Raw genomic sequence first — 13635 nt, forward strand, 5'->3', positions numbered from 1 at the left:
TGACAGGCGCTGTTGATTCAGGCACCATTGAAACAGATAAGATAAAGGCCACATAAAATGACAGATGATGCACATCCATCTCTCATTGTCAGCTGCGCATATAGTCAGTCTCTTCCAGTTGGAGGCAGGAGCTCACGGAGAAACCACCGATTTTCCTCCAAACTACATCGTTAAAATTATTTTAATATAGCTTAATAACGGTATCATATTCTTTTATTGTCTTGGCACTACCTATATGCAGTTACTTAGACTTTTTGGAACAGCGCAGGATGTTGCCAACATTGATGTGTGCGCCTACTGAGCGGTGCGTCACGGAAGACGCGGTGAGGCCCGGTGCGTATTCTGTCCGCAGCATCCAGAATGAAGACGATGACACACCAGATGATTTCAATACACAGCTTGGTCGACATCGCACCAGTCATAGTGGATGGAAGGTGAAAACCTGCATGAAAAAGCCTCTTCGCTCCAAATCATCAGGACCACGCGGGCCCATGGGAAAACGCAGAGTGAAAGCCAACGACAGAGAGCGCAATCGTATGCACAACCTGAACTCTGCCCTCGACGACCTGAGGAGCATCCTGCCAATGTTGCCCAACGACGCGAAGCTTACCAAGATTGAAACCTTGCGCTTCGCTCACAACTACATCTGGGCGCTGACAGAGACTTTGAGGATGGCCGATCATCAACAACAGCCGGGACAACACGCTCCACGTCATTTTCAGCAAGAGGCTTGCTGGCCGTCAGCAGCAGGTATTTACATGATGGACCATTTGGAGAGCCCAACAAGTGCGCACTCCAGTGCGTGGGACTCCGTGCCTTCCACGCCGACGTGTCAGGGAAGCCCCGGGGATGTGCGGCTTGATTTGAACCGAGGAATCTGCTCGTCTGCAGTCAACAAAGGGCAAAACCCAACCATGTCCTTCTTACCCTCATTTTTTCAATCAACGACTATTGACGTTTAATTGTACATCGTTATTAGATGTCCATGTATTTATGACAATCATTTTTTTCAGAGACAATTTTTTTATGGTAAACATTTCTGCACTTAATTCATGCAAACACCTCATTAGCTGATGGATATCTTTTAAAAACAGTTGCCAGATTACGATTTATTTGTTAGATTTTAAAATTTTAGGATTAGTAAAATGTTCAATAAGATAAGTTATCTCTAAACAATATAGCACTTATTAACAATGTTCCACCCATCCGGCTAGAAACTTTGGCAAAAGACGTTAAACAAATTCAAATAGAAGAGTTCAGAAAAAGCATTTATTTGGCAGTGATATTTTAAAATAAAAACAGTTGGTTCACTCTGCAATTGACAAGAAAATACAGAATTATGTGGAGTGAGAAATCATCATTCATAAAAAAAAACATTCACCTAATTCTAATCGTACAGTAAAATCGTATTGAACTAGACTCCAGGCTTTGGGGCAACAATAAGATTTCAAGTAGATATAACGTTACTATTTTACAGTATTCATCCATCCTTTATGAGACACCAAAACGAATGTGCAAATCAACATTTTTATAGCCTGTTTAACAGCGAGTGTTGTTGCGTATAGTCACACACACGGGGGAGAAAAGACTGTTGTAGTCTCCAAAACCTAGCATGGCTTCCATTTATTGGGATCATCTACTGGCGTCCTAGTGTTGTGCAGTCCGTCGCTATGGGGATCGCGGGTCGCAGGTCTACTTGGGGAACACGGTGACCACGTCATAGCCCTCGGGCGGGGTGACCCGCTCCCGTGCGTGCTTCTCGCAGTAGATCTGCTCTTCCACAAAGAAGTGGCCCTTCTGCTTGAGGTTGACCTGGCAGTCTGTGCAGGTGTAGCACTCCGGGTGGCGGAACTTATCCCTCAGCTTCACCACCAGACCCCTGCAGTGGTGGAGGGAGACGGGAACGCTCAGCGGCAGTGCTGCACGTGTTCACTCAAAACCAAATCAAGAACGTTTGAGAAGTTTGACTTTGTGACGCGAACTGAAAGAGGAGCAGAAGGACATCCCAGCGCTGGTCTCAGCTTGGCTGTTCAGCTGATGACGATAACCCGTTTGTTATACAGTTATGTACGAGTGCTTAGACTTTTTTCAATGTCCTTCCTTTAATAGGCAAACCCATCTGATAATGTTTCGGAAATAAATGATCTCTCACAGTCTCCGTCTCTGTGTGACTGACCGTGTGACAAAGGAGCCCTCAAAGTAACAGAATGCCCTCAGCAATGCTCTCCGACCACCTGCCCGTCTTGTCTGAAACGCTTCCTTCTCTGTTCAGTTACACCGACTGGCCACAAGGTGGAGACAGAGTCCCCGAGACACACCCCTCCCTCTCTCCCTATTGCGTCACAGTATTTCATCACCGGCACACTTCCAGGTGCATCGAGACTCGGCAGGATTCACGGCAGATATCTAGGGCTGGAAAGTAGGTCAGGTTGCACAACAGGGCCCTCTCCCATTGGCAAAGGCGTTTAATTACGCTGCAGTCACAGGCTGTACACTGCTACGCTTGTAAAAAAAAAGGCTATTAAAACAAGCCTAAAATAAATCACCTCCTTGTTGCCCATAAATTGCGAATTTGGGGCAATCATGTGGTACTTACACAATCCCAGAGCCACATTTGTCACAGATGGGCAACTTGTCTGCATTTCCCAGCGACGCCCCGATCTTCGTCGTCGGCGGTCGCACACTCCTGAACCCTGAGGGTTTTTCACCATCCCCTGGAAACACACACGCACACGCACACACACACAAAGAATATTAGCTGCATCATGAGAATGGGGCGATTAGTATGCAGTCAGTAGTGTCAGTGGACGTCTCTATCAACAGTGAGTAGGGAATTTGAATCTCATGAAGCATAGCTTTTGCTGACGGTGGACAACGTGGGACGCTCTGTGCTTGTGCCAGGAGCTGCCCGGGATAAGGGATGGATGGAGGAGGGGGGGGGGGGGGAGCAGGGGGGGGGCACGGCCGGGGTACCTGTCTCCAGGATCTCCTGGAGGACCTTGAAGGAGGCCGACTGCCGGGGGGGTTCGTCCGCCTCCTGGTTCTCCTGCAGCATCTTGTACACCTCGGAGTTGGCCAAGACCGGTGGCGGGCCGCACGGCAGGCTCTCCTGGGGTCTGCGGGCCGAGGGGCCGGGGAGGGGAGACGTTAGAGACAGGACGAGGAATAAATAATAAAATAAATAATACATAAGGAAGAAGGGAAATAGAAGATGTGTCTTTTTTTCTCCTTACATTTTACCGTACATTATATAAAGGTTTGGACATTATTTTTTTAAATCTGACATTGTGGGGACCTGGAACACAACCAATAGTTCTCTCTGAGAGCGCCGCTATGAACTGCTTCTCCAGCCCCACGACGGGATTATAGTGTCACGTAGAGCGACACACACACACACACACACACACACACACACACACACACACACACACACACACACACACACACACACACACACACACACACACACACACACACACACACACACACACACACACACGCACACACACGGGATTTAGTTTGTTTCAACAGGAAATGCCAAGGTGGACTCACACGCTGCAGGGCTCCACCGCATCGGTGATGGTTTTGACCTCTTCCACGGTCGAGTTGAAGTCCTTGATGTTCTGGGAGGAGTAGAGGCCGGACGGGTTGTTGTACTGGCTCGTCACGACCTTGGACCCGCACGCCGCGAAGGGCAGGGCGCTGCGATTGTGGGCGGAGCCAATGGCCTTGACTTCCTGTCGTCGTGGAGGAAAATAGGAAAATAATAAATGGATTTTTTTTGTTTTGATCCACTGAACAGTTGGTTGAGATTTGTGGATGCACAATGAGCAACGCGCAGCCATTAGAATACACACTGTTGAGCTTTGCTTGCGGTTAGGAATAGTCTATACAAAAAATCTATTGGCCGAGTCAATGATTTTGACATCATCCAAAGTTCCCATAACCACAGTGCTTTAAAAGATGATGAAGGACAAGCCGGACCAATAGATCTAAAACAAAAAATAAAGTCACCTCATTTCCATGATGTTATTAAATTCATATTAAAAATAGCCCTCTTTCAAATAGCAAGTGAAGGCTTCGACTGCTCTAGGATTGGAAACAAACGTTGTTATGACCGACTACAGATTATAGAAAAGAAAATGACTAACTACAGTTCTTCAAACGTACAAAAGACACAAAATCCTCAGACATGCACTGCATGAAAACATGAGCACATAAAAAAAATACCATTGAGGCTAGCTCATGCTGAACAGTGGAAAAACAAGGAAAAGCCTTTGAATATTTCTCCCATGCTTTAAGCATCAGACGATACAGTTTCATATTACAAGCCTTTTCGATGTAGAGAGACTAATCAAAAATGCATGACACTAGTTTAACCGGTGGCCAATCTATTGATATTGGTCAACGGCAGAAGTATTAAGACCCCTTTTCTGTTATGAACAAAATCATTATTTTGTATGAGGGGCTTACAGTGCAGGCAGAAAAATCCTTGAATGCGTAGCAAACCCAGGATATTAGGTTTGTCTTTATAACATTTATCTGAGTATGTTTAGCAATGTAATTTCAAGTTGAAAGCATGATTGTTTCCCTTAGACAGTCTTTTACTAAAGTAAAACGGTACTTGATGTAAAACCAACTAACAGTAGTATGCAAAATAGTGCCAGTTCATTAGAGCTAAGGTGATTATAAATAGAGAAAGCTATATCTTAACAGGGAACTGCACTTGCACTGCGGGTTAGAGTAACCTACATCTCTCACTTGAAAGTGTCCCGGTCATACTATACCGTTTTACTTTAGCTAATTTTCTTTACAAGATGAATCACCTGTTCTTCCTAGTTCCCTCATGTCTGATTGGGTGGACATGACAAACCGTAGTCACATATCCATACCTTCAACAGACAACACCTTAACTCCGGCACTCAACGACAGTGCAAGATAACATGGTGTGGATAGTTGGCGGGTCCTACTATTCGTATGTTGTAGTGGCCTACTATTCGTATTTGCCTCCAGCTAAGGCTGTGATGTAGTCATGACGTAGACTGAAAAAGGGTCTGTTCACACCGACACATGGAGAAGTGAAAAGTGCACAAAGCGCGTTCGAAACAAGTGAGCGAAAGCAGACAACTTCACGGGTGAAATGTGAAGGCAGTGGTCAACGGGGCTTACGCGTGCCAAAAACATACACACACACATAGCGCACAGTTTCCTACATGAATGCACACTTCATGTCCTCATTCTTTCCACTTAGCGGGGCAGGAACTGAGCCTGGCGTCAGCGCTTGGATGATAAACTAGCGTCTCCTAGGTTACCTCCTGTTGGCGAGGTAAACAATGACTTCATAGTTGGCACTTTGCACCAAGGCTTTAGGCCTCATGACCTCGCCCCCATAGACACACACACACACACACACACACACACACACACACACACACACACACACACACACACACACACACACACACACACACACACACACACACACACACACACACACACACACACACACACCTTTATTGTTAATAGGTCAGGGAATGTGTTGAGCTGTACAATAACTGGCTACCGGTTGCATTTTCATAATAGAATTAATTAGAAATGAGAAAACTGGGGATCTGAAACTTTCAACGGTTGAAGCACTAACAGATTGAATATTGAGTCAGCGCACACATACACACAAAATACCACCATACACACACGCACACAGACAGTCATGGACCCGCACAATGCAGACACAAACATGAAGACACAAAGATGAAACGATTCTCACACACACACACACACACACACACACACACACACACACACACACACACACACACACACACACACACACACACACACACACACACACACACACACACACACACACACACACACACGGTGACAGACATAAAGACTCACACACAAGCACAAACCTGTGGTTCTGAGGCAAGATTCATCTTGTATGGATTTGCTTTCCCTTCTTCAGAGGAAAGTGGAGACCATAGTTTGGTTTCTGACCTGAAACAGAGGTTAGGGTTTTGACACAGAGGGTTTCAACAAAGAAAAGCAAAAAAAAAAAAAAAGGCTAGACCATCGTCTTGGAATGTACTTAGACTAACCACCAGCATAGACGACGTATGAGATCAGCTAATGTGTTCTTGAAAGCTCCTTTTGGGATTTCCTGTTTTATCCAAAGCTGAATGAACCATCATATACCCGTGTACATGATAATTTGTTTTAGGAGCACCTGTAAACCCATCAACTCAGATAGTACAAACAATACCGGTAATTGAAAACTATACTACAAAAAAATAAATAGCTTCCAACCGCCCACCCAAACACTACCATACTCGATTAAAAAGCAGTTTTCTGCTCGCAAACACAGCTAAATACACAGATTATAGCGCAGACATGTCAAAAGCTGGCAGGGCTGGAATGTCCCCTCCCGGCCTCCACAGCTGTATCATGGCTGAGTCAGCTCTGGTTACTCGCCGTGTGTCTTTGGCCCAAGGCGGTACAAATCACACTGAAAAAGAGCGTGCACAAGCATCCGACATACCGGTCCACAGACAGAACCATCTCATCCACGCAGCCCTTGATCTTATTCTGGGCTTGCAAATGTGTCATGTGCTGAGTGGCCTCCCCGTCGATGGCCAGGATCATATCCCCGATGCACAGGTCGGCCTGGGCTGCTTTACTGCCGGGCGTGACCTATGGCACAGACACACAGACACACACAAATAGCCACGGCCTTTATTGTTATAGGACGGTGAGTGAAGGGCTAAGGTTGTTCCTAACTGAACAAGGGAGTCTTTCAGCTGAACGTCACTTGGCACAGTGACACTTAATCGACCGGGGTTATTTACACTGAACACAGGGAGGAGGCGTTTTACTGCAAGAGGAAGTGAGCAGGGAGAAAAGGTGATCACTGAAGGGTGTTGCAGAAGTCAGGGGCGCAGGCTGGGACACGCCTCTGAAAGCTTCAGCTTTTTGATCATATCTAGAAGGCTAAAGGGGTCTTTGGTGCCAGGGGAATGTCCGATGATGTGTTGGCCGTGGGTGGAGCAGAATGGAATGACCACTGCGGTATTATATAGGCCTTCTAAAAAAAATAAAAAAAAAGGTAGCCACCACAAAGACAGTGAAAAAATAAGTATTTCTGCTTAAGCAACCAACACAAGTCACGTTTCAACAGTGTAGTGTTAAAAAGTGTAGCAGTTAGAAGGTAGTGTTAATGCAACTGTTCGCAACCATTTCATCCTAAATCATCATCTTAGGATGATGGTTTGGACTGAGTTTAGGTAGTACAAGTATAACTTTAACTTTTGTCTCCCCGCATCATGGCATTATATCTAAAGTTATATTTTGAAACACGACTTCATTACAGCCAAGTAACCGTCAATCTATTGTTTTATCATCGCATCTTCTTTTTAACAATGACAATGGGATAACGTTAAGAACGTGATCGCCCTAGACGGCCCGCTATTGTCTCAAGTTTATAACAAAGTTACATTCTCCTGCATAAAACACTTACCCTCGAAATAGTCAGCGGTTGCTCGAAGTCCTTCCCTCCGACCAGACGGAACCCCCAAGGTCCAGGACCTTCCATTACCACTCGGATCGGCATGTTGAGAAGGGATTCAGAGGTTCGTCAATGTGAAATTCCCCGCTCACTTCCTCACAGACAGACATGTGCTGCTACACTAAACAGTAGGCGAAAGTTTGAGTCGGGGCTCGCTGCCCTGATCTGATGCTGAAGGGGAGGGGCGAGGCGAGGCTGGTGAAGTTTGACAAATAGTTTTTTGAAGTTTCCACGCTGATAAGAGTGAGGGCCAATGTTTGCTTTAGGAGTGTAGAGATCTACCCGTACGTCACCACGTCCAGGCGGCCTGACCATGTATGGTAGAAGCAGATCCCAGGACGTGGAATGTGCCGAACCTCCCATTCCTGCCAGGACAGCGCAGCGGGAATGTAATGAAAAGAATACACAAAAAAGGGTTGCCCATCGTTTACCGTAATAGCACCTCAAATCTTTAGCCTACCGAACAACAGCTCATCCTAAAGTAGGCCTTATTAGTCTGGACATATTTTAAGATGGAAATGGCGTATATTTAACTTGATTCATTAATTAATTAACAATCCCATTGGAATCAATATTTAAACGTTTACAGATTTTTATTTGTAGCCTTGCCATGGCTTCACGACCATTTTAGACACATGTAGGAACGTTAACAATAGCCTTATAATCACATTACATAGTCCGGAAGTTATTCATGTTTAATTGCTAAATGATAGTTTTTATACAAATCAAATACGTTTAAATGTAATTGACTACGTTTTTATCCCCAGCCCGAATGACCATGAAATGATTGAGTAGGCTATTCATTTATCATATTGAACCAGGTAGTCAATAGGCCCTCTTAATAAATATATCTTTCAACATTTTATTCACTATTAGACGAACAAAATCAATACAGATTCTTTACCGGAAAACAACACAGATGATATCCAAGAAATGTTGCATGGTTTATTAAATATTGCATAACATTGAAACCACAGCAATGTATAGTAATATATTTATTTTAATGTAATCAATGAAACACTGCAAATTGAAGCAAACAAACCCAACCAGCTGTGTGTTTAGGCAAACAAGGAAATCCATTCTTATGTGTATTTATCATTAACTTGAAGCATTGTGTCACACTTTAGGTGCTTGCACAGTATAATGACATGTTGTTTTATTTTTTTTAGTAATGTCTCCCTATCACATAAACTAGGATAATGGAGCAAAACAATGTTAGCATCATCATAAGTCGTGGATACATTTCAATCATGGTCGAAAAACGTTGAACTGAATGAAACTTAGGCACAACTTTGTTAACATAAGGCAATGCAGTCTTCACAAATGGCAACGCAGTGTTCATTTGCATCGTACTTCTGTGCTCAACAATGCTTCACTGTGCTTTAACCATCATCCTTAAGGTAAAAAAAAACTTGTACAACCAACAGTAACCTCAAACTGAACTTCCCATCTCGTCACATCACATCTTTTTTTTTACATATTTACAATCTTTATTTTGCCATGCCACTCAATATTTTGAATGTTCATTCAAAGTGAAAGATCTGATATATATATTTTTTACATATTGTGAGTGTGTGTGTACACTGCCAGACATTCATACATTCATACATCCTACAATATGACACCCTTTTAAATTGAATGGTTTGGGGAGAGACCCGATATGCTATGACAAAACAAGTTGCCCGCTGCGGTATATTTAAGTCATACTCCATCGTGTGCTGTGAGATAGAGCAAGCCTGCTTCCTTTTAAAGAGCGCTTGGTTAGGAAACAGACAAAAAGCGATCAGGAACAGGCTTTGGCATGATGGGGGAAGGCCTAAACACACAGGAGTCCCACACTATTAGCACATTGTTAGAACACCATCACGTCATTAAACCTGCAATCATGCAGGAATGAAACACGTCCTAATCTGCCATGGAAACAAACTATAAAACAACCCAAATAAAGCGAACGGCTGCCACGGTGGAGTAACACGCTACCTTCTGCTCACAGTGATGCCACAGGGGTTGGCCTTCAAATGGATGTGTTTAATCGGAGTAGGAAGACATTTCTCTTGATGAGTGAGTGACGATGGCGGTTAAAGTCAGCACTGATCTCTACGATAACGAAAAACTTCAAGACTGGAGGGATTGCCCTCGCCTCTGCCTTAACGTCCTAATTGCGTTTAATTTAATGTCGTTAAAATAGTAGCCACGCACAGCGTCAAAGCATATTCCTACGAGGTCTATGTTTATCATCACTGCACAACTGTGGCATACATATTCAAATAGAACCAATAAAAGCATATGATTCGAACACATCTACTGTGCGTTAAACAACATTTCCCATTTCTTTTTCTTAATTGCAAATCTTAATTTCTCTATTAAATCATAATTATATTGATTGGAGACATGCTGTAGTCTGGCTGTTTGTATGTATTTCTTTTTATACAAAGGCTCGAATAATAAGTCCATGTTAGCACTACTCTTTCAAAAACAGACTTGTATCTTTTCTTGTGATAAAATGCGATCTAGTCTGAGCCTCAACATAGAAAGGAAGTACAAAACACCAGAGAGACACTGTCAGAGTTTCAGTCCAAGTCCAAAGTACGTATGCTAAACCAGTCAGAGAACCCTTTCTATAATAGTGGCACTGGCAAGACATGTGTGCACACATTAAAACAAGTTAAACCCAGCCAGAAGACGAGGTCATCTGCCTACCGCGGAGAACACATCACAGTGCATGACATCGATACGATTGTTTACAAGGATTGCGATTGAAAATAATGAAATAATATGCACAGTGGTCGGTATTATTGTTGTAAGAGGATCTATTTGGATGTGGGGTACCTGTTATGGGTCCTGGTAACACTGTTTTATGCCCAGTAAAAGGAAAAATATATATATCTGATGGTTTGATATATAGCAAAGACGTAATTGTCTTTTGAGTCATTCTAGGACCAGATGTAAATTATATAAAAGACATGCTCCCTACCAAAACTCCCACACAAATGTTGGGGGGTTAGATGTTAAGTTAATAACAATAATTATTAACTGTCCTTCTCAACACAGTTCAACAGGGCAGCTGATTGGTTTGAAAATGTTACACACTGGCAGTTGAGACAAAGTATTCTACGATTGTGTTTTAATGTCACAAGACAACTATGAAATACTATGTGAAGTATCTTTCACAAGTAACCACAAAATATATCTCAATCAACGCGGGGAAGTCTGTGTTGCCCACGTTACAGAAATGAGGCGATTGTAGGAGGGGAACACACTCCTATCCACCTACACACAACATTGTGTCTACAAACAAGTGCTTTTTACAACACAACCATGTCATATGCCCTAACAGGCGCATCAGAAACACATTATGATCGGCAGCTCAGTCGGTTGGCCCTGACCTCTGAGGAAGGCTAACCAGCTGATTGTGTAACTTTAAACCGATGTTGTCTGTTCAGCTCTAGCTCATGGCAAACGACCCCACCGCCTCACAGTGCCTTCGTTAAAGAGCCCAGAGGTTCACATTGCTCACAAACACTTTCTAACCATGATTGGAAAGCCTCTGAACATCTCAGTGCAGGTTTCCATGCCTCGAAGGTGTAACAGGGACGGTTCGGCAGTAAGGACAATCCAATACAGATTTAAATAATTAGTATGAAGCTTAAGTTGTTAAAGTTCCTCTATATTCAGCTATGAGCTGAGTGGGGTTAACAGCGTTAGGGTCATAACACGACTCATGAGATTATTCTGGTATTTTGTTGTGCGGGCGGAGAATGTGTGGGTGGGTTTGCTCCAAATGACCAAACAGGAAGTGAGATTTGACCACGCCTGTGCTGTGATTGCACCAGAGCAAGGCTAGCCTCGCTGCCACTCGCTACCTTGCAGGATAACCCCACTTGACCTCTATATGGAAACAGGAGAGGAAGGAAAAATAGGCGGCAGACAGCTGAAACGAAGTGTTCCACTAACATAGACAACAGGCGTGTCAATCCTTCATACCTTAAAACTTCATTTTGAAGATAGTTTAATGTTTCAGCATGTTGTGTGTTGCACATAGCCATAAAGATACTGAGAAAAAAACAACTTAAGATCCAAGGCAATACTGAAATGGTAATGGAAGCATTTGGACGATCGTTTTTCTAAATAAGCCAAAACGAATTATATTGATAATAAAAAAAAGATTACTTGAGGTTCATCTCTTTCACTCCATTCCGTATTATCCCACAAGAACGCTAGTTTAAAAATATTTTGGAAGCCGTTACGTTCGCTCAAAGTTGAACAAGAACTTCTGGTATGTTGGACTCTGTCCAAGTATGTGCCTGGTCATAATTTATAGATGTTTAGTGTACGTATGTATGGTGTGTCTGTCTAAAAATGCAGACAGCTATCGGGTTTTCATTGAAAAGCATTCCTACAGGATCAACTGTCATTTAAATAACCAGATATAGTACTTGTGCCACACACTGCTAATTATTCGCCACCACCTCTGTCCTTTAATGTAGCTTATGACAGACGGCTCCATTCCTTCATCACACAAACACTTTTTTTAACTATCCCCTGAGCCTCAGGAGACAAAGCCACGCTCCTACAACCATTCACCGCCTCGTCACCGTTCCTTCACTGAGGTGCGACGCAAACGCCAGGAGATCATATATTACTCTGAAAAACATGGCCTAGACCATTTGTACTGCAAATCGATAGCGACTTTGTCAAACAACACTGTCAAGCGGCGCGTGCAACACCCTGAAGGCGTACACACCACACACACACACTTGAGGTTTGGGCAGTGTGCCAACCACCGCAGTCTCTGTCTCTCACCCCCCCCCCCCCCCCCCTCATCCTCGTGCATTTAGATTCTCTAGAACATTCCTCAGACCAAACTGAACACTTCCCATGGCCTATGGATTCACCCCTGGCTGAGTGACTATTCTAAACCAACTGTCATGCGAGATAGTACTGACTTCCTACGTTTGACAAGGCGATCGTAGTGTTACAGCCTGATTACAAAATAACTTGTTGCAGTTTACAAGTTGACCTCCTTCACGTAGTTCCCCGGGAAGGTTCCAAACTGTTTCGTCCTCTTGGATGTACCTGTGGAGAGGAGAGAAGAGAATAAGTCAAATATTAGATAGAGATTGTAATAACTAAATCCTTTTCAAACTATAAACAGCTTTGAAACATAATTGTCAAAGTCTAACTTTGACAATTGTGATATCAAACCAAACAGTACTCTTAATAATCACACTCCAGTACACTCCATAATCACTATCTGCCTTAAGTCATCTATTTGACTTATTTTTTTACCCTAAATACAAGATGAACCCTAAAATACGACTACGGCAATTATGCTATGAGGCTAACAATTTGTATTATGTCAACAGCCACCATATTGAAGCAGCAATTATTTTTACTTATTTTTTCCTCCATACTTTACACTCCTGCGAGCAACCCTCTGCCTTTGGCGTGTAGCGACAGCGTACGGGGAAGCCCTGCGAGCACGTACCGACAAACCAGCCGTCGTCACACTTCTCCATGACGCTGACCAGGTCCCCCTCCTTCAGCTCCAGCTCGTCCTCGTTCTGGGGAACGTAGGTGTACAATGCCTGGAAACTGCAGGCAGGATGGAGCCGGGAACGGGGGGGGGGGGGGGGGGGGTCAGTGACAAGACGTGGAACATTCCCTTTGTGACATGTAGGAGTGTGTTTTACATTAGGGACAGAGGAAAACAAAAACTGGAGGGAGGGTCGTCCACAACAACAATGTGCTGCCTTATGTCCCCATCGACGGATCGTTTAGCGCTGGCGTGTGGTAACACTTCACTAGAACAGAGGTCTGCGTCAGCCCACGTCGCGCCCAATTTTTTCAGAAAGGGACGTAATACATTGCATCATAATTCAATCATCTTCCAAATTTCTGGAGAACTGCTTTTACATTTCTGTGTAACGCGACGAGTTAAGATGCCAGGAAAGCTACAACGGGTGACTGGGTTTCATTTAGCATCGGCAGTCTGCCTCAAGGCGGTCTGGTCCGCCTATACATTTGTTCCCGACCGTTCTCTGTGGCTATTAGGGATCTGTACTGTGTGT

At 43.9% G+C, this 13635-nt stretch overlaps 2 protein-coding genes across 2 annotated transcripts in view; both read right to left on the bottom strand.

Annotated features, from left to right (window-relative positions):
- Nucleotides 1-1228: 1228 nt before the first annotated feature.
- Nucleotides 1229-7879, bottom strand: pdlim1 (PDZ and LIM domain 1 (elfin)). The gene is made up of 7 exons (XM_056609387.1): nt 7517-7879; nt 6542-6693; nt 5916-6000; nt 3553-3737; nt 2974-3116; nt 2597-2714; nt 1229-1879 (listed from the first exon to the last, which is right to left on the bottom strand). The coding sequence occupies exons 1-7, from the start codon at nt 7607-7609 to the stop codon at nt 1693-1695; spliced, it is 963 nt and encodes a 320-aa protein (XP_056465362.1). The 5' UTR covers nt 7610-7879; the 3' UTR covers nt 1229-1692.
- Nucleotides 7880-12572: 4693 nt separating this feature from the next.
- LOC130404903 (sorbin and SH3 domain-containing protein 1-like) overlaps nt 12573-13635 on the bottom strand; it is a 4989-nt gene continuing 3926 nt past the window's right edge. Inside the window, exons 3-4 of the mRNA XM_056609848.1 lie at nt 12984-13128; nt 12573-12640 (exon numbers count right to left, since the gene is read on the bottom strand). Of these exons, the coding sequence (XP_056465823.1) occupies nt 12573-12640; nt 12984-13128 (213 nt within the window). The remainder of the gene's footprint in view (nt 12641-12983; nt 13129-13635) is intronic.

This window comes from Gadus chalcogrammus, chromosome 15 (genome assembly GCF_026213295.1).
Source record: "Gadus chalcogrammus isolate NIFS_2021 chromosome 15, NIFS_Gcha_1.0, whole genome shotgun sequence".
NCBI lineage: Eukaryota > Metazoa > Chordata > Actinopteri > Gadiformes > Gadidae > Gadus > Gadus chalcogrammus.